Source organism: Polyergus mexicanus, unplaced genomic scaffold, assembly GCF_030449975.1.
Source record: "Polyergus mexicanus isolate NDT 795.1 unplaced genomic scaffold, iyPolMexi1.0 SCAF_21, whole genome shotgun sequence".
Lineage (NCBI taxonomy): Eukaryota > Metazoa > Arthropoda > Insecta > Hymenoptera > Formicidae > Polyergus > Polyergus mexicanus.
Genome location: NW_027223341.1, coordinates 5,651,008 through 5,673,075, shown reverse-complemented (window position 1 = coordinate 5,673,075; position 22,068 = coordinate 5,651,008). Strand labels below are relative to the sequence as shown.

General features: G+C 37.3%; 3 protein-coding genes across 4 annotated transcripts in view; 1 reads left to right on the top strand and 2 right to left on the bottom strand.

Moving 5' to 3' along the window:
- Positions 1-98: 98 nt before the first annotated feature.
- On the bottom strand, positions 99-3,099 carry Polr3c (RNA polymerase III subunit C). Its single transcript, XM_070312003.1, has 8 exons — positions 2,884-3,099; positions 2,316-2,732; positions 1,986-2,104; positions 1,750-1,886; positions 1,345-1,582; positions 916-1,278; positions 434-794; positions 99-366 (listed from the first exon to the last, which is right to left on the bottom strand). The coding sequence occupies exons 2-8, from the start codon at positions 2,457-2,459 to the stop codon at positions 232-234; spliced, it is 1,497 nt and encodes a 498-aa protein (XP_070168104.1). The 5' UTR covers positions 2,460-2,732; positions 2,884-3,099; the 3' UTR covers positions 99-231.
- A 368-nt stretch (positions 3,100-3,467) lies between these two features.
- Positions 3,468-22,068, top strand: part of Naa15-16 (N-alpha-acetyltransferase 15/16) — a 33,794-nt gene continuing 15,193 nt past the window's right edge. Inside the window, exons 1-8 of the mRNA XM_070312162.1 lie at positions 3,468-3,622; positions 3,907-4,254; positions 4,347-4,481; positions 4,599-4,743; positions 4,845-5,102; positions 5,230-5,540; positions 5,638-5,919; positions 6,011-6,224. Of these exons, the coding sequence (XP_070168263.1) occupies positions 3,566-3,622; positions 3,907-4,254; positions 4,347-4,481; positions 4,599-4,743; positions 4,845-5,102; positions 5,230-5,540; positions 5,638-5,919; positions 6,011-6,224 (1,750 nt within the window). The 5' untranslated portion in view covers positions 3,468-3,565. The remainder of the gene's footprint in view (positions 3,623-3,906; positions 4,255-4,346; positions 4,482-4,598; positions 4,744-4,844; positions 5,103-5,229; positions 5,541-5,637; positions 5,920-6,010; positions 6,225-22,068) is intronic.
- On the bottom strand, positions 6,836-20,492 carry LOC138942117 (uncharacterized). 2 transcript variants are annotated; one of them, XM_070312160.1, is made up of 2 exons: positions 20,107-20,492; positions 6,836-10,574 (listed from the first exon to the last, which is right to left on the bottom strand). In XM_070312160.1, the coding sequence occupies exon 2, from the start codon at positions 10,572-10,574 to the stop codon at positions 7,272-7,274; it is 3,303 nt and encodes a 1,100-aa protein (XP_070168261.1). In that variant the 5' UTR covers positions 20,107-20,492; the 3' UTR covers positions 6,836-7,271. The 2 variants fall into 2 exon arrangements, with proteins under 2 accessions (XP_070168261.1, XP_070168262.1); XM_070312161.1 differs by lacking the exon at positions 20,107-20,492 and adding an exon at positions 12,020-12,198.

Here is a 22,068-nt window from a genome sequence, read left to right as displayed (position 1 = left end):
ATATATAAATATATGATTATATTGTATTTGTTATAATAATTTGAAAGCTAGGTATTCTTTGTTGTTTGTATTTTTTTTTTTTTACAAGCGTAATCACATTATTATATATAAATAAATATAAACTATATAAATGAATAAATGCAACAGTCTCATTTATATATACGCATATCTTATTAAAAAAAAAAAAAAAAAAAAAAAAACAAGATATTAAAACAGTAAAACAGTTTTCATTTAATGATATCGAAGATACATTGTTAATAAAAACAAGGTTTCATCTATTTGCAACTCTGTGATATTCAGTTTCTTGATCGCATTTTGTGCTTTCTCAAGCTGTTGAATTTCAGATGGCGTCATCATCTCTGCAATCTATAAAGAAAAAACATTTTGTCGTTATTGATTTGCAACTATATATATATATATGTATTGATATTACATCAGCCAATTGTTGTTCTGTAGCACCATGTTCCTTCATGTTAGTAGAGAGTATCTGTACTCTTAATTGTTTTTCTATCATACGTTTATTATTGGTTAGTTCATTCTCTCGTCTTTTTATAATGTTATATAATGCTTGACAACAATGCTCAATTTCCATTTGGACAGTTTTAGTTAGATCGATGTAAAAATGGAAAAGTCCTTTTGTTGGTGCTGTCAAAGTTCCAATTTTCTTGATCTCTTGCATCTGTATATAATTCTCTTGTGCCAAAATATATGTTAAACATTTAGCTTCTTTTGCTGGAATCATTGCTAATTGTTGAATTTGGTCCAAGTTAACATTTTTTTCAATGCGCACTAATCTAAAATCATAGAAAAATTGAGCAGTCATATATAAAAAAAAAAAAAATATACGATTATGTATTTGCTCTTCTTTGTAATAAAATAAAACTTTAGATTTATTAGATAGATATTTATCCTTGCCTGAAAATTCTTGCAGCCTTGGAACCAAATCTTTCTGTTACGATACTTTCTACGGTTGTCCATACCAACTGTTCGAATGCACTTTTCATATTAATACTGTATTGCCCTCCACCAGAATCACCAACTCGTTTAATAAATTGGCTACTGTCTTCTTCTACAAGTCGCAGATATTGGTCAAGATACTGTTCAAGTTCTGAATAATTCAATTTTTTCACTTCTTCTTTTATTTCAGTAAACGGTATTGGATTTGATGTAGCCGCCCAAGGTGCAGTACGCAAATACATCAAATTAATCAACTGTCTCATTAATTCTCCAGCATTCATATCAAATCTTTCAGTCATGGCTGATATAACAATTTTATCCCTAATATAAATAAGTTATATGTTAACATTTTTTAATAATAATCCAGACTTAAATTAGCGGTCTTACCTAAAATCTTGTGTAAATCGGTCAAAATTGACCTTCCAATACAGTTCATTATCTCCAGGATTGGCATTTTGTCCTTGCAATATGTTAGAAATGGCCTTCGAGTCAAGTTGTGGTAAGTTATAATTGGGTTTTTCAGTATTTTCCGTCATTGTATCGAAAGATACGCTACGCATTAAAAATTGATTCTTCACTAATAATTCAAATTTGTTTTTCAAATTTGAGATAGAAAGTTCAGCACCTAAAAAAAAAAAAAAAAAAAAATTTAGATTATTAACATGACACACAGATTCTGTTTATAAAAATTATTATATTATGAAGATAGAAAATCAAGAAATAATTTTTAAGGTAAATAGAAATATATGACAAAACAATTGTATATGTTTACTGTATTTAAATTATATATACATTTAGAAGGTGTCTCCTCGATTCGTTTATATGTTTTTATTATGACTTCAGATGCTGTGATATATCCATGTTTTAATACCTCTTCTAACATGATTTCACCTTCATCTTTACAGTAAGTTTTTGCAAATAGCATATATCTATAATGAATAAATGAATAAGTAATGTTTTTAATATTAAACAAATCATATTTATAAAGAAAAAAATAAAAACTTATTTGTTTTGATAAGTAAAAATACCTCGGATAACGAAGAAGTGTAATAATTTTCTCAGTATTTAGGATATATTGAGTACCTTTATCACCATGTTGATAAGTGACAAAACCATATTTTATAAGGACACACAACCCTTCTTTTACCTAAATGTAATAAGATTACTTTTAAAGGATATGTATAATATAAAAAAAAAGAAAAAAAAGAGAGAGAGAGAAAGAGAGAGAGAGAGAGAGAGAGAGAGAGAGAGAGAAATTTTTGATAAATATAAAATATCAATAATAGGTACAAAAAGATAACGTTTTATGTTGCGATAATTTGTTAATATCTAGTATCTTACACAAAAGTTTATTGTACCTTTATTAACGGTAGACTTGTATCAATCTGTATAACGTTTAATGTTTTTATGCCATATAACAAACTATTTCCTATACTTTGTACAATAGATCCAAAATATTCTTCTAATAATAACATACATAATTTGCTACAAAAGTCCTTCATGTTTATAATAATTCATACGGGCTCCTAATAAATTTAAACACCTAAATCCAACGGATAAATACACATATTGCTTTGGGTATACTTCAATATACTGCGCTTGGCGTTAAACAAAAGTTTGTTTTGTTTGATAAATTAATTAAAATAAAAGACATAAAAACACACGCATATCCATTTCACGTTAAGGTGCTTGCGAGCATTAACATAACAGTTGTTCAAGCCAAATTTTTTTGTGCATGTGCGGCGAATTCGAAATACAATATCAATGAAGATTATCTATAGAAACAGAAAGATGTATGGTTATTAATTGTTATTGTAAAAATTGTTAAAATTTTAAATTTTTAACTTTACATTTTCTTAATTCCTTTTATACAATAAATTCTCTATTATATATAAATATAAATTATAACAATATATTTTGACTTACTTTATATATATATAAGAAACTCCTTGTATAACCTATCTTTATATATATTGTCCGCCAGACTAAAAAAATGAAACACCTGCTAAAGAAACTTTGATGCCCATGTGCTCACGTTTTCTAGATCATCTGTACCACCGCTGTATTTATTGCCATTGTTACTTGGCCCAATAACACAATGACTGGCGCGCATCTCGACTCGGAGCATTCTGAATTCTGACTGCTTTGAATGTGTTCGGAAATTCTATTTGTGGGAGATATAAAGTAGCATTTAATTGACCAATCAGAATAAAAGGAGCAAAGATTTCTATGACTCGATTGGTTAACCGAATGCCACTCTATCCCACGTATAAGATTTCCAAATGCTTCTTCGCGATGTATATTCGCGCGAGCGAATATCATTTTTTATAGATATGTATATATTAGTACGCAGAGAGATATTTGGTAAGCGATATCAAGGTTCGAATATAAATGGAAATAGAAAGAAAATTGTGAACACATTATAATGTGTCCTAGGATTATTTGAAATCTGCGGCACCGTGACGGCAGTACATTTCCGGCGGAACAGCATTGTCGCAGATGATCACGTGATCAAAGATCGACTTCTTCGTTTGTGGCCACGAGGTTTTGTGGTGAAAATTAAGTTTACCGGGTGGAAAAAGCCCCCTATTTTTGTAGTTATACAAAAATGCCCTCCAGCAACCCATTGCCACCAAAAGAAAATGCCTTGTTTAAGCGAATTCTGGTGAGTAACGGCCAATCAAAACATTCTGTTTTGGACCCCACTCTCATCATGCTCTAATGATAAAGCACTCTTCGGGAAAAACGGGAAAAATTCACTGGCGATCGCGGAACGGGTCGCCGTGCTTGATGTTACGAATGAAAAGCCGTTTCGCTCGGCGACAACCCGCGATGATCGGTACACCGATCTTGCACGAAATACAAAATAAAACTCTTCGAACATCCCTTTTAACCCTTTGATACATTTTCACACCACGCGTTTTTTTTTTTTTTTTTTTTTTTTTCCAGAGATGCTATGAACACAAGCAATACAAAAATGGGTTAAAATTTGCAAAGCAAATCCTGTCAAATCCCAAGTTCAGCGAACATGGAGAGACCTTGGCGATGAAAGGTCTGACTTTGAACTGCTTAGGCCGCAAAGATGAAGCTTATGATCATGTACGTCGCGGCCTCAGAAATGACCTACAGTCTCATGTTTGTTGGCATGTCTATGGTCTTCTACAGCGTTCTGACAAGAAGTACGACGAGGCTATCAAATGTTATAGAAATGCGCTCAAATGGGATAAGGACAATATTCAAATTCTTAGGGATCTATCGTTGCTTCAAATTCAAATGCGGGATCTGGAGGGCTATAAAGTGAGCGCTTTAAAGAATACATTATTTTATTGGCTATTTTATTGTATATTGTAATTATATAATAACTAACTGATTCTTTTTCTTGCTTTTAGGACACTAGATATCAGTTGTTTATGTTACGTCCTACTCAACGAGCTTCTTGGATTGGTTTTGCTATTTCGTATCATTTGTTGAAAGACTATGAAATGGCATTGAAGATTTTAGACACTTTTCGAAATTCTCCAATGGTATGTACAATATATATATATATATAAATAATAATTTTTATATAAATTTAACAATTAACTTTATATAGTAAAAAAAAAAAAAGAGAGATATAATAGAAATATTTATAATGTGTGCAGATTTGTTATGATTATGAACATAGTGAATTGCTATTGTATCAGAATATGGTCATCCAGGAATCGGGAGAATGTGAACAAGCGTTAAAACATTTAGACAAGTATAGTGATCAAATTTGTGACAAGGTCACTGTAAAAGAGACTTATGGTATATTGCAATATGTTTTTTTATACAATTTTCTTCATATTTATCACCTATAATCAAATGTTTTGTAATATATTTCTTGTAATTTTTGATTTGTCTTGCAGGTAAATTAAGACTTCAATTAGAGCAGTATGCAGAAGCGGAACAAGTTTACAAGGAGTTGTTAGATATTAACCCCGAAAATACAACATATTATACTAGGCTAGCAGAGGCTGAAAGACATACCTCACCAAGTGAAACATTGCATATGCTCCAAAGATACGAAGAGCTCTTCCCTCGAGCGTTAGCACCGCGCCGTTTGCAACTCAATTTTGCGTCAGGAGATGAATTTAAAGTTTTAGTTGATCGATATTTACGAAGAGGCAATTTTCTTTCTGCATATATATATATATATATATAATTATTATTATTATTTATCTAAACGAGACTTTTATAATACATGATGTATATTTAATTTTTTTTCTTTTTTTTTTTTTTTCTTCTTTCCAGGGCTTCATAAAGGTGTGCCACCATTATTTGTGAATCTTCGTTTATTATATACTGATAAAGAGAAGGTCGAAATCATATCATCTCTACTTCTACAATATAAGGAAGCGTTAAAACTTAACGGTCATTTTAGCGATCAAGAGAAAGATAATCCCAGAGAACCAGCATCTGCTTTATTGTGGACATATTATTACCTAGCGCAACATTATGATTATCTCGGTCAAACAGAGAAGGCATTAATTGAAATTGATGCTGCCATTGATCATACTCCTACCCTTATAGAACTTTTTGTTACCAAAGGACGCATTTATAAAGTAATAAAGTTTTATATACTTATTTTAATAATACATTTAAATTACAAGGACCAATATAAGAGATATCTAATTTAAAAAAAAAAATGTTTGTCGATAGCATGCGGGGAATGTTCAAGAAGCTTATAAGTGGCTTGATGAAGCGCAAGGGTTAGATACAGCAGATCGATACATTAACTCTAAATGTGCCAAGTATATGCTTCGTGCGAATCTTATTAAAGAAGCGGAAGAGACATGTGGGAAATTTACGAGAGAAGGGGTTTTAGCTATGGAAAATTTAAATGAGATGCAATGCATGTGGATTCAAACGGAAGCAGCAAATGCGTACAAACGCCTTGGAAAATATGGAGAGGCATTGAAAAAATGTCATGAAGTTGATAGGGTAAGTTATATTGTATATTATACAATACATTTGCGATGTACGTATACAGTATCGTGTAATATGTTATTACGATATTTGCTATTATTTGCAGCATTTTTCGGAAATCATAGAGGACCAATTCGACTTTCATACATATTGTATGCGGAAGATGACGTTACGATCTTACGTAGGTCTCCTGAGGCTAGAAGATGTTCTTCGTGCTCATCCGTTTTACTTTAAAGCAGCAAAATGTGCAATGGAAGTTTATTTGCGATTACATGATTTTCCTTTGCCAGATCCAGCGCAGACACAAGAGATCGACACTGGTGAGTCTTATTATTTATTTGTATATTATATATTTTCTAATGTTAAGCATTATCATTTTGCTTCTTTGTATATCATTAGATTTATAAATTAAATATTGAAAAGATATATCTACGTATAAAGATTAATAATAATAATAATAATAATAATAGTAATAATATTAATATCAGAGGAAGAGTTGAAATTATATCTATATCTCTATGTCGCTTTTTGAATCACTTTAGAATCACTTTAGAATATACTTTTTATAAATATTTAATTAAAATATTAACTAATATTATATTGAATATATATATATATATATATATATATATATATATATATATATATATATATATATATCGTGATTTTTATTGGCATATTGGTTCAATAATTTTCAAAGATATCTTGTCTTAAATGAATTTACTAAGAATTATTGTACAAGTAATATGATTAATACAAAATTTATAGAACATATTAATATATGTATTATATATACGGGATAATATGTATATCAATTCATTAAAAAAAAAAAAAAAAAAAAAAAAAAAACTCTAAGACTCTCAAATTGTATCTGATAGAGATTCACACAACAATACTTATTATTTTACGTATCCTTTGTTTGATTTAATTTTATTTGATATATTGAGAACAATTTGAAAAAATTCGCAAAACTATGTATATACACGCGTTAGATTAGACGGTTAGACTAATGTCGTAATTATAGATTATATATATATATATATATACATGTAATATTTTATTATTAATCACAGACAATATGCAAATACGCAAAGACGATGCGCGCATAACACAATTAGCACATTCAAATGCGGTCGCATACCTATATCGTTCTAGGGCGGGAGAGTCGGGTTGCGGTAATAAATTAAGCATTTCTCATAAAACAGCGTAACTATAATTATCTAACTTAGTCACAATTCGTATTTACAGATACAATAAATATGTTAATAGTACACGTGCGATGATGATAACATCGCGTTGGACATCCGCGAGATTATGGCCTGCCGTTGAAAACGTGCGACGAGATGCGCGCTCAAACGTTAGCTTGGCTAACGTTTCCGTCTCAATTTCGGTCCTCTCGGCTTCGGATATACGTATCCACCGTTTCGAGCCTGCCGTTGCGCGATGGCCCGCGGTGTCAGGAAGTAAAAGTGACCGACGTCGCCGGGTAATTGGTACGCGAAATACGCGTTCGGATTGTCCGAACGATTATCCTGCAGTGAAACGGGATCGATGAATTCAGCATCGGGATTTACAGGCGGACGCGGATTTCTGTAGTTGACCTCAATGTCGCTTAGTAGCGACACGGGCTCCTGAATATCTTCTAGCTCCTCCCGGGACTCGGAGAGGGATATGAAATTGTTGGTATTTCCATTGGTGGTCGGCTGTATTGTGTTTTGCACTGTGTAACGCGAGGTCGGACCGTGCTGTTGAACTCTCCGATTTTGCAATCGGTAGTTATTCGCTCGCAATTCGTAGTTGGCTGACGGCGACGACGGCTGTTTCGGCGGACGTTTAGGTTCATCGATTATCTCGATGAACTCACTGTCCGGATTGATGGGCGGCAAAGGTCTTTGGTAATTCACGAGGGTGTCGTCCTTGAGAGAATAGGGTCGTTGTGATTGGTCTCCATATTGAACTTTGACATTGGGCGTTTTGTAAGTCACTGGTCGACCACCAGTCTTATAAGCATTATGGTCGGGCTTCTCCGTGACACTGCTCGACCTTCCATAAATCGGAGTCGTGCTTGATATCTCGGCACCCGATAGTTTCTTGCCGAAGATCGTAAAGTATTCTTTCGTAACGTCATCCAACAATTTCTCGTCCTGCGGCGTGAAATACGCGTGTTGTGGATTGGACGTTGTGTCTACGATCGGATAAGCAGCGGTGCTCGTGGAATAAATCGGACGTTGTATCTTATACGGTATGCGTTTCTGTTGTCGCGATGGCGAATCGATATCTTGGTAATCATATTGTTGATTGCTCGGCTTGACCTGATCCTGATACTCGTTGTATACGTTCTGTTGCTCTGTACTATAGTATGGCGATCTCTGATTACTGCCGCGTTTCGTATAATCCGCCACCTGGAAACTGTATTGATAAATCGGCTTAGGCTTCGTGCTCTGACGATAATAGGCTTGAGTATACGGCTTCGTAGTCGTGTAGTAGGTTTGCAACGGACGCGCAGATACGGGCTGATAATATACAGGTGCTTTGTCGGCTAACATATGTTGGCTCTGATCCTGTGCCGAATTGGCGTTCAATCTCGAAGACGTGACTTCCGAGCTGTCGGTGTATTGGAACGTGTGTGAATTCTTGACGATGCTATCGATGAGTTTCGTCTTGTAATCCTTGGGAATCTCTTGTGCCGCGATCGTCTCGACGGCGTAATAATGCTTCTTTTGCTCAGATTGTCGAGGTCGCGACGTCTCCTCGTCGTAGTGTAACGGGGATTTCATGGTAGTAGTCTCATAATAAACGGGCGACGATTTCGCTGAATTTTCGTCGTTCGATTCCTCGTAGAAGTAATAGGACGCATGATTACGAGATCGACCTGGTTGACTAGTAGTAGTAGTAGTGATGATGCTCTTTATAGAGGCCGGCGTCACCTCCACCGGACGATCCAATTTTATTGACGATTGGGTGGTTGAAGGATAATACGCGAGAACCGGCACTTTGCCGCTCACTAAAGTAGACCAGTCGTTCTGTTGGGTCATCGCTTCAGATACTTGATTTCCATTTACGGGACTGATAGTGTATATCTCGGTATTCTTGAGAGTGTGCGATTTTCCAAAAGTCCTTGTCGTGATATCTGCATTGGGCATGGTTCTTTGTTTAGGTGTAAAAGCGCTCGACACATTCCTACTCTTTGTACGATCGAAAGACATCTTTGCAGTTACCGATGATGATGATGAAGAAGAAGAAGAAGAAGAAGAAGAAGAAGAAGAAGAAGAAGAAGTTGTTGTCTCGGTTATCGAGGTTGGTAGTATAGATGAAGCTTTATATTGTTTAGTCGTAAACTTTCTCGGTGGCAAATAGGTTGGTCTTGTCCAAGTTGTAATCGTCGTAGGCCGCTTCGTATACTTTTTCGTGCTTGTCTTTTTGTCATCTAGAGCGGAAAAGAAATCGGGTGGCGGCGGCAATATGATGCCAGGCACTAGCGGCCCTGGCGGTACAGCCGTCGTATTATCTTGCGGATAATAAAAACTATACGGCGGCGGATAATAGATGGACTGATCTTCCTCGTCGTAATCCGACTGATTACTCGGCGGTGCCACGAAGATCGCTCCGGGCGGTATGGCGTGATAGAAGGGCGGATCAACACCAGGCGCCTGAGGTTGTTCGGCTTTTATTTCCTTTTCTTGGCCATTTTTACCTCTAATCGACTTCTCGTCGATGGAAAAGTTTCGCGGAGGACCGAGGTCTGGGTTGAATATTGTGCCATTTGAGGCGATAGCGAAGAACGGGCCCTCCCCCGGTAATAATCCCTGCGTGTAGAGAGGATCTGTGCTGTAATCGAGGGTGCCGTTGCTAATTTCCTCCGCGGTGCCGTTCGGCCTGATGATCCGTATCGGTTCCCCATCCGCGAGCTGTACCGGAAAGGGCGGCGGTACCTTGGGCCGCGCTGGTATCTTGACCTGCCGTTTCGGCGCCTTGTAATCATCGATAGGCGGCCATTTCGGCCATTGCGTATTGTCGCTGCTTTGTTGTTGTTGTTGTTGTTGTTGTTGACCGTCCTGCTCGTGTTGGGGAAATTTCCCGCCTCTCAGCACTAGTACGTGATTCTCGGCCAACCAGATCTCCTCTTCGTCGAGACCACCCAGATTTTCCCTCGTGTCTCTCGGCACCTCAGGATTGCCGAGATAGCTAATAATACCGGGCCGTTTCGGCTGATGGGCGTAAATCTCGTTCTGTATGAGGCCGTACTTGCCCTCCTTGACCTGTTGAGAGAGCGTTTTTTTCTCGTCCTCGTCATCGTTGCCGCCGTTGCCGCGAGTGCTTTTCCCCTCCTTGCCGTTGCCGGCTGCTGACAGGAGAATTCCATCGTCCCATAGTGACTCGCCGCCGTCATGGCGTTTTGGCGTATCGACTCTTAGGTGACCCCCGATTAGACGGTGAGATACTTTCTTTCCGGGTTCCGCGGTAATCTCGTTGTTGGTCGTGCTGCTCGACAAACCCTCGCTCCGATTGTCTGATTGTTCCTTGATGTTCAATGCTTGATGACTAGATTCTTCGATACCGACGTGTCCTCTTTCCCTGTTCGTCGACGATTCCGTTATCGTCGCGCTATATACCGCTATTAGAATTAGAGCTAGTGGCAACCTCCGTGGAAATAATATCAGACGCGTCATCTGAAAATAAAAAGTATTCGTATTATTCATCTCACTTGTTTTACATATATGTATCTATTTTTATAACACGATCAGAGAATGGTACAATATTTTTATCTCTCGGTTATTTTTATCTCTCGCCGACGCGAGAGAGTACAATGAGAAAGTACGTAATCTTTTGAAGTATGTTTTATTCTTTATGTTGCATGAAATGATTTTTTGTGTTTAATAGGTCAGTAAAAAGATTCGCCCCCACACACGATGGAAAATAGTTTATTATTCACAAATGACCGGAATTGCATATAATAGAAGTCGGTAGGTAGATGTAGCGCGCGTATTTCTAGGATCGTATGTCAAGGATCTAATTGCGTCACAACAATGCCAATTAAATGGCGAACAAAACGTATGTTTATTCGCGTTCTAGCCAAATTACTAATCCTCCTGCAATTTAATTTCTTATCGGAACAGAGGAATATGTTAGTTATGACTCTCTATTATTATTATTTGACCAAAAATTGTATCATTGAAAATCTTTGAAATATTTTCAACATATTAGAGGATAGAGGATACTAGATGTATTTTAGCAAATTAAACAAATATTAAAATATTGCATCATTTGACATTTATTAGATGAGTAATTTAAAATTGTTGGCGATGTCGTGAGATGAAATTTTTGTAAATCGCACGATTAATCTTCCGAGACTTTGTTCGTGCATTCGGAAAATTCGTTAATTCCGCCGATCGCAATGATATGAGAATTTGCGATATTGAGGGGGGGGAGGGGGGAAGGGGGGTGCCGCCACGCCTTTCTCTGGCGAACAGATCGGTGAACGGTCGACAAACATTCACGGGGGGTCACCGGAGTAGATCAGCCGACTCTCGTAATGACTTGCGACTGACAAGTAACGAACCGGAGCAATGTAGGTTTCTGTAGGTACTCGTATATATTGTACATATGTCTCTCTCTCTCTCTCTCTCTTGGTTTGCCGATGCATTAGTAGCGCATATACGAGCGCATTGCCGCAACATTGCAACGTGGTCGGGTAAATTTGCGGAAGTAACGCTGGCATGAGCAACACGATAATGCGCTTCCGACAGCTTCGCGGACGTCGCACTTTGCCTATCTCGATACTTTTCTGAAAATTTCTACTCTAGTTTCCTCCGATTCGTTTATCCGCGAAGGATGATGCATCCTACGCTATTTTGATATATTCAATCAATTTCACTCACTTTAGAATTGATATAAATAGAAAGTTGTTATATAAATAACGTTATGCGGGGGGGGGGTAATATGATTAAAATATAAGCTCGTAATACCTACCTATATAAAGTATTGCACGATTAATCCTGAGTTTATAAATATTAATTTCGGTGATTGATGTAATTATTTAATTTTCATTTTCATAATTGCTCTAAAACTCTTTTCAAATCGTATCCATTTAATAGACGCGAAAATCAGATTGTACCTTTTTCCCTGCATCCGGAACGGTATGACAAACATTTACCAGGATTTCTGGTATGTCGTTGAATTGCTGTAATTGAACTGTCAGGCGCTATAGAACTTGCAAGGTGGTGGTCAGGCCGACGAGATAGAGACGCAAGTTTTCATCTTACGTGAGTGCACTACTCGATTTCTCCGCGCAAACAACTACTTAATCTACGCCAACTATATAGGTGACGGAATATCGGTATTTATCCATGCAGGTGGAATCGGTAAAAGACATTTATATTCCAACACTAATGATGTGCGCGACGAAATCCGTCAACGTGTCCTTAACATTTGTGAAAAGGATTTACCGCGTCATTTATCACGAATATTATATAACATGGAGATAATATAAGATATAAAGATATTAGATATACTATTCATTGTCAATTTTTGTAATCATTATTTTGTTTGAATAACATTTTCAATTTTCAATGAATGTTTGAATCATTCAAATTCCAGAATTAATTAAAATAACAGAAAGCAAGCTATTTTAAAATTATATAGATTATAGATATTAAAACTGTAGATTGAGTTGTTTTTTTTTTTTTTTTCCACTACACTTTGATAAATGAGAAATGGATAAAAAAAGTTCTTATTATACACGCTCACTAATGAGTTTATTCTACGATTTATAATATATTCTTTAACATTTAACCGACACTATCCACATTATGAACGAATAATTAATGTTTTATCTTGTCAAAAATTGCGTCGCAATTACATCTCATGAACGGATTTTCGATTGTTCTCGATCAGTTTATGACACGCATTTTCCATGTGCATCGTGTTCCTTTCCATATTTGAATAAATCTTCTTGAATATTAGTCTTTCTCCAATACGAACGCGCGTGTTGTTTGTCAATTTTACACACGAATAAAAAAAAAAAAAAAAAAAAACGGCCACGTGTTTTCGGTATTTCGATCGGGGTGTACGATACGATTAGAAAAACGTGTCGGACTTTGACAGAACCGCGGTATAACCGCTCGTACCGGCATGGTACACGTGACTGGCGGATTTTCATAACCCTCTCTTGGATGCCCCGGGTCCCCCAAGGACGACGCGTTTGTCGGGGAAAAGGTGGCGGCCATTTCCAGGCGGTAACGCGTATACGTGTGTGCGCGATGTTCCACGATGGAGGGAAAGGAGGAAGCCGCGTTCGATTCGCGTACGATTAACGATCGTAATTAGATCGTTGCTTGGTATCTTCTGGCATTCTATTTCAGCGTCGCTGGTTACACTGCCTTTGCGCCACAAAGGGGATGACCACGTAACTTGGAAAAGTACAATAAACGGGGGTAATATCGCGGGATCCCTTTCACTTTCGTCGGAATTCTCAGATATTCGATTCGCTTACTTTTTATGAGCGATTATCTTGCTTGGATTATCCGTGCGATTGCCTAATCATCCGGTAAGAAAACCTTTTTGTACCGGCAATAAGCGCGCGCTCAATATGCTCATAAATCACACCCACAGAGTATATTCTGTCTTCGTCGTCGAGTTTTGCTGCCTCCAGTCTTGACACGCGATTCTTCCATATATAAAAATTTGCCGAATAGGCAATTCTCGGTTCATTCACCGAAATTGCAATCTTGAATCGGTTCGCCGACTTCAAGCCGCCCAGATCCGATATTATTAACTTATTGTTAGAGCTTTGTTCGTATGGTATCGAAGAATTCTGAATAATCATCTCGTGTCTCTGTCTCGCGTATTCCACACAGCATTCCTGATAATGGCCGTGTTAATGGCTTTGTAAATGAGATTATTGCAAATGAGTAGAGATTGGAGACGAATGCGATACGTTGTCAAAATAGAGGGCGACCTGATTTCGCACGATGAAACTCGAACGATATTCGAGACACGAATTCACTGCTGCTGGCAGGTGCTGTTTTACATTATCTTTGCGAGACCTGCTCTAGTAAATGTTTAGAATCAGACTATTCGCAGCCGTGGCGATAAGTATACAATAGATTGTTTTGGAAAAAGTCGGAAACTAGTTTCGAGTAGACATAATAATTATACTTATTACGTGACAGTTTTAAAAGTCGAAAAGATAAAGATAATTTTTTTCCTTTTAATTATAAATTATTTTCATGCACTTATTATAAAATTTATTACAATTTTATGCATCTAATAATTGCATAATAATTATACATCTGCTTCTACAATATATCATAAAATATTTATCGTTTTCGCTTAAAAAAAAAAAAAAAAAAAAAAAAAACGTTATTCGAACGTGCAATTTCCTCTGTCATAAATTAATAAATCCCGGAATATAACAGAAGCCGACCTTGCGAAGGCGGGGATTATCAAAGTCTTGAGTATTCCATAATAAAACGACATTGAGCCATCGTCGCACTAGTTGCGCGAGAATGAGAAAGGCCGGATGAGTGGCGGGACGAAATCTCTTTGCGAAACAAGTTGATTCGAGTTGATTCATCAGATAGATATCCATTGGTTTTGTCGAGGTAGATTGTACCGATCGTAACATGATTCACAGAGCTACAGTGTTATCTTAACATTAAACACTGGAAACGTTTCTAGTTTTGTTACTATTAAAAACACGATTATGTCTCTTTGTATATTTTATAATCAACGGAAAGTATCGATTTCTGTTATTCGTACACTTTATCGACGAGTATCTTGTAACATAAACTTATACTTATACGCGGATCTATCCGTTATCCGTTAATCGAATTTACGCTTTCGGTTACTTTCCTTTTTATTTCGCGTTGTGCTCGCTGAGCAGGATTAATTCCTCGAGAGTGCTGCCGAGAATGATTTTCGACACCGTCGCTCGTTCGCATAACGATTTTACAAGCACGCGTAGAAACTTTTGGGCTACTCGAAACCAGTGAGAAGACACACCTTTTCGCTCACAGGAAATCGACAATTGACTTTATTAACGGCATCCTAACGTGCCTTGACACGCCTTTGGGGTTCGCGCGGTTGCTTCTTTATTTAACAATCTTCTATTAGCTTCTATTTGTAACTGTTTTATGCACAGCTCGAATCATTCGATAAGTTACACGATAAATTATTGATAAATATACAATTTGTTATATTTCTTCCTTAACGCCTGCATTAGGTGTTTCGGCATAAAGAAGGAGTTGTATCCATTACTTTTAGAAACAAGGATAAGCCTGATTGTCTGTGTTACTTATTGTTAGACACTCGATATATACGTTGCACTCGATGCCATATACATACAATATTAATGCGTCATCTCAAATTATCGGTACTCGTGAATTAAATTAGCACTATTGGATATTTTATTATATACCTCACATTCTTCTGTATATGTAGATTGCGCTTTCTTAAAGCTTTTCTAAAGCAATTCAAACATATATGAATTTAATTTATTATTAGTCTTATACCCGTATTCATAGTCCTTTCTTATTTTAAGGACGGAGGAAGCCTCCATGAAGGATTCCTTGAATCTGCAAGGCCACCTTGCTTCATAGATGGACCTCGCGAGTCTCCCTTTCAGAAGGAAGGAATATTTTAGGGATTTTTAGTGACCGACTGGAGGCAGCACCGTTTTATGCTGCCTGCAACTAATTTCATATAATACATATGAAAACTTTTTCGTATCTTCAAAAAATTCCACGGGATTTTCCCAATCGCGAATGTATCTTTTCGGAATCCGCCACAGAATCCGATTCTCTGGATTTTCGTCTTCAAATTCATCGTCAGAATCATTTAAAAATTCATTGTCCATTATCTCTTTTTACACTCTTTATACACTTTCAGTTTGAGAGCGCGACAACAAATAACCACAAAACCACAAATGTAACGAAACTAACTTTTGGAGGTTACATTTGGTTATATTCTGCGTATTGTCTGCTAAAAAGGTCGCATCACTCCTCAAGGAAGCTCGTGACCTTCCTTGAGATAAGGGAGCCAATAAGATTCCTTGTTCGGTCAAGGAAAGTTTATGAAACATGGAACGAGGAACAAGGAATCCTTATTCCTCAAGGACGGACTATGAATACGGGTATTACTCTTTTGCTCGCGTTGCGCATTGATTATTTTTATCAATATTGTGACGTGAATATGATATCACAATCGCAATTTCTTAAAAGTTAACAAGTTTTGCTTCTTTAATGGAGAGATATGATTAAGTGAATTTATTATATACAATACTAGTCTAATAATATTCCATTACTCTGCAATTATAATTGTCTGATTGTCTTTGCACATGGGATTAACACACATCGCGCATTGAAATGTTCAATCTATGAATACACTGTGTCACGTAGCATTCGTGCAGCATCGTGTCGTCGAATGATGATTATCGGTGCGAGTATGAGTTGGAGGTGAATCTCCCTCGCGGCTCTATGGCGCTGAAGAAATCAGCGATATAAGAATGACAGGGAAGAGTAGCAAACCCAAGAGTAGAATACCTTGGCATTGACCGGCTTGCTTCGCCGGTAGAGGCAGACCGCGCGCGCGCGCGCGCTTGCTTGCTTGCATAATCTGCTCGTCTCGTCTCGCTCATCCCGGGGCCACCTCTCGCAACGGATTACGGCATCGACCGCATCTCGCTCTTGAGATGGCTCTTACCGGTAATTGTTCGCGCAGCGGGACAATCCTAACGGCGTATTGTATAAGCAGGCGAATGTAAAATGCGCACGAGCGGTATTTCTTCGGGTCGACGACTGGGATTTCGTCGCAAATAAATTCCTCTTACGTTTATCGATGGAAAGTCTAGAGACGGAATCACGGAATCACGACGGTGTCTTTCTCCCTTATTAGAGGTCTTCTCGAACACGCATTATTATATACAAGTTAATTGTAACTCTTGTTCTGCGGAGCGATTTCATTTCTTCTTCATTTTCATCTTATTTATTGGTGGGATGATGGTGTAATTATCCTTGAGTATGGAATTAGGTAGTATAGTCAAGGCGGACCGGAAGTTTCCTTGAAAAAAATATTCCGAGATAAATAATTCTTTATTTAGCTCGTTAAATTATATCCCGTATTAATTATATGTATATATTTTATGTATCTTTTGTATATGTTAAAATCATCTCAACGATGACATTTGGAGCAGATGTGTGATTTTGTGGATCATGTAAAGTAGTATTATATTTTACTATTTTGGCAAGTGTTTTTTTTTTTTAATGGTATTTGATCACTACTTGTATTTCGTTATCGTAAAGTTATAGTAGAATCTCGTTTTATGTTCACCGCGAAATTTGCATAGCATCGATAATCTTTCGATATACACATACACACAGAATGCATTATGATAGTAGATGGTGAATATGGATATGAATACCGGTTTACGTTCATACCCGTCGTCCAATAAGGTCAACGGCCCAATTTCGCGAGTCATGAAGTGATTTGCATTTTTTAAGAAAAAAAATTTGAGTATAATTTGTCGATATTCTTAAGACTATAAAAATCAAGGGTACTCCCGATTTTTAGCAATAATATTTTCTTCGATCGAAGCGACCTTCATGCCTCGAGAGGCAACAAGATGATCAAACTTGATTGGCGAAAAATTCAAAGAAATAGGTCAAACAAACCACAACCATCTCGCGTTAAAGCTCGGCGAATGGCTGCGAAAACCTTCATGGCGTAATAATTTGTACAATAAATACATCTATGCTAATCTCATTCAGCTGGTTAGTCCCGTGCATTTTCAACTCGTATACATTGGCACGACTGTTTACCTGTCAGAATAGTACGAATTGTAAATCTTGCAACTCTATACTCTCGAATGTACTTGGCAAAGTATGTACAATTATTATTTGCGTGTTTCCCCCCCCCCCCCCCCCCCAGCAATTGCTTTGAGAAATAATTTTACAGACTCTTCATCTTTAAAACAAGAAAAATGTCGATAATCCCGACAATTGAAACATTGAAAATGAAATGATAATAGCGTGTCACGATTTTATCGCGTTTGCGAAACAGTCGGGCGATATGAAACACGATCATCGGAATTCGCATCGTCGTCAATCGGGTATCCGTGTCGTGATTGTTCTCTCGTATTAATCGGCTCGTTTCTGATGCCTTAATCGCACGCCGGATTTCAATTCGAACAGGTTTATCCCACAGATGATGATGATGAATCACAGTTTGAGTATCCAGACAGACGAATACTATCGTGTTGTGTACGTCGTCGCCTATTGCGCAACTCTCCATTTTTATCCGCCGTCTTCTACTATCTACTCGCGTTGCCATTTCCCACGCCTTACGTTAGTTTCTCTCATTCGTTGCAAGTTAGACGTCACAGCTACAATTAAGGACGAAAGGGGAAGCGCTGACCTGTGCAAGGTCGCGTCCAAGGTTCCATTCACGATCCTGTTCCGCCGCCGTTGCCATTTATTTGCTCTTGTCGGAAGGTTGTCCATGATTGAAATGCATTCGTGAAAGCGATATTGTGCAAGATACTTCATATTTGATCCTTAAGTATATACTATACATGTTCCTTAAATCTTGTTGTCTTTGCGAGGAAAGTAGCGCGAGATATTTATTTATTTATACCGTTTTATAAAAGAAGCGTTCGATGAAAGCGAATATCGATACAATCATTTCCTTTCTTCGATTGCGCTCTAAAAAATCAATAGCTTTCATATTATTTCGTAACAAATGCTCGATTATTATGCCGCGAATAATATCATACACTCGTGTACTCACACGTGTGCTTATAACTTTGTACTTTTACTTGGTATTTTTAGCGAAAAGGATTCGAAAAGTTACCATTAGTGATCTCGCTAAATATGCGACGCGCCACTTTCTCTATGCCATCACTATTTTTTTTTTTTTTTTTTTTTTTTTTTTTTTCCATCGATTTCATGCACGAATTGCATAATTTGATGAGCGACTATAACGTTGGAAAAACTGTGCAACCGGTTTTTTCTTTCCTTCGCCGTCATTCGCGCATTTGCGAAAAATTATCCAACATTCTAAATACATGATGATTCTCTCTCTGACCGGTCTTAACATTAAATTGTAAACGAATGAAGCCAGTGATTATTTATACCGATTATTATCCCTGTTCCGGTCTCGAAAAAAAAAAAAAAAAAAACGTTGTGCATCAGATACATAATATTGACGCATCGATGATGCAAAATTAACATCGATCTTTGAACTTTCTAAAAATATATTGTATTGGACGGTCGAAAGAAACGATCGATTGATCCGTCCTAGATTATATTTAGCTTCCGAATGTTTTTCTTGGCCGGACTTGTGTCAAAGTGAAAGCTATTGACAGTACGTTATGATTTATGAAACTAGATGAAAATAATTAAACGCATTATATTATCGTCGCGGTAAAGTGTCGGAAGTTCCAACTTTCGCAAGATTGCGGTTGACCGGATATTCCAAGAGCCTGGAGCAAGGAAACGCGGGAACCATCGACGGCACCTTCTATTTCTTGCTACGATGTAAACTCTATTTAATTCCAAAGTACATACATATAACTTTTTTATATTGAAATAAAAATAAAAATATTTGATAGCATGCTTCCCATACGAATATTAGTGAATCCGTTCTCCCTACGGGCGACGATGGATATGTAATAATGACCGACATCCTGGCGCGCATGATGACCGTGCGCGTTATAATTAATGTTTCTCGGAAGATGTCGAAGAAACCTTGGTGTCGGTTAGATAAATGGCACATTAAGTTGTGCATATTAAGAAGAATGTGGATACATGTGGATACATTGGAGTCAACTGTGCATTATCGAGAGGATCGCGTAATCGGAAAACAGAAAAGCAAATTTAATCTAATCTTTCCAAGAGAGAAATAGTAATATTGTTATTCGATTATATTTTTAAAAATTTTATTATTCATTTATTTATAATGACATTTAATGAAATTTAAAAAGATACATATTCTCAAATTTAATTTCGCTTCACTTTGCTTCGGCAAAATAAACACGATTTTATTGCGTCTAATCGAGTAATTAAATAAGTTACACGAGGCTAAATAATTATTATTGTATAACGGACTCCTATTAACTTATGGTACACTGAATCTTTCCGAATGATATATTTTCTCATCGCACGGAGAAAAATTTTTTTCTCGCGACAACTAGGAAAATGCACTCACGATTGTCTAACAATGCCGTATAATATCGGCGTCCGTTTCGGTTGAAATCTCTCCCTCCTTCGATGCGCTCCGAGATGACACAACTTGGCTGCTTTAGGCGCATGTATCGACGAGTACACGCGCGAAAGAGATCTTCGACAATGATGAGGACTCGCTTCGATAATATATCCCTTCTCCCATAACACACTACGACGTTCTCGAGATGCCTAACCCACTGCACTTGGACGACGACGATGCACGATAGCTTCCTGCGCCGTGTGACCAGTGATCTTTATATCGGTGGATCCTCTACTGGCCCTGCGCCAGAGTGTCGTCCCACTCTCTGTGGGATGCGACGCAACCGATGCGATACGACGCGCGACGTTTGTGACTCGACAACGGTGCACACTCGCCTATGCACCTCGCTACTACGATGTTACTATCACTGCCTGTGCCTCGCCGAAGGAAGGGAAGAGTTGTTGTTGTGCCGCGTGTACAATGTCGCCGGTCGTTCTGCCGTTACGATTGCCGGCCAAAGCCATCATCGTCCTGTTCCGTTCGCAGACCTCGCCCTTCCTTTTGACCTCGTCCGTCGGATTCGCGGTCTTTTCCGCGCGTGTCTCTTGCTCTTTCGGTCTCACCTGCCCGAATCAACAACGGGCACGAATTACCGAAGAGGTTCCTCCTTCGGTTGCCTACTCATCAGACAGGTTCGATGGTCTTTTAGATTACGCATCGCACTCGCGATTCGCCTGATTGGAGCCGTTCAATTTCGCGATGCGTCGCATCCCAATGACACCCGAGATCATAGATTAATGGATAGCGTATATATCATCGTTGGCCTTATATTCTTCGATAAATAAAATAGGGGCGTTCGTTTGTTCGTCGAGTTAAATTACTCGCCCCTATTTTATCTCGTTTGTTTTCTACTTGTGTCTCTTTCTCGAAATGTCCTCCGTATAATGTGTATTGGGATAGTAGTTACATAGAGAGAAACAAAATTAAATGTAATAAATATGTAGACATTATTGGTCTTTGGGAAAAAGATCAGATTTATGTAGATATTTATTACACCAAATGATAATTTAAAATATAAAAATACACGCATAGATAATTTATTGCTCACGCATTTATTGTGCTCGTAAAAATCACGGTCCCACTTTTCAAACAGTTTTAGGCGCTTTATGTTGCGTATTGCTATATTATCGCGATGATCCGGACAGAGATCCGCGCGAGACATGATCTTTACTTGTCTATCGCGTATGCTCGAGACGGAAATGGAAACGGGAAAACCTACTTTTTACCGGATGACGCCGTCTGCGCAAAAAACCGCGCTACGAGCTTTTAGCTAAAGTTGAATTTGTCAGGAATTTCATTTCGATCCTTTTTTTTTTTTTCGCATAAATTTTTCGACCTTGTCGTTTCTTATAAATAAACGAGATCGTTTGTGGGATAGTAAAAAATATTATTTGTTTAGAATTTATATATGTAAACAAAATATCATTTATTGTATATTATGTTATAATTGTATGTTAATGTATATTACATATTTTAATTTACAATTTATTACATAATGGATTATCTGATATACGATTATTATTTGATAAGATTTAAATGAAAGAAGTTTCTTCTTGGCTTTCACCAAGAAGAAGTCATGGTCCATTAATATCAAGTAATTTGATATAGCAACGGTCCTTTTGAATGCGCAATAATAATAGGTTAGGTATAAAGCGAATTCATAACGCATGCGCATATTAGGATTTTATCCGTGTCTAATTCACTTTAATATCCATAACATGTAGTATCGTGTCTATATTTTGTCCCGAAACTGAAGACACCAGAGAAACAGAGACACGCGCGACGAACCTCTGAATAATGATGTCACTCATAAGTGATCATCACGTGAGTGATCGCTTGTGCGAACGTGTGAATTGCATCGCGCGCGCGTATATCAATTGTCGCAGGAAGAACGTTGATATTGGA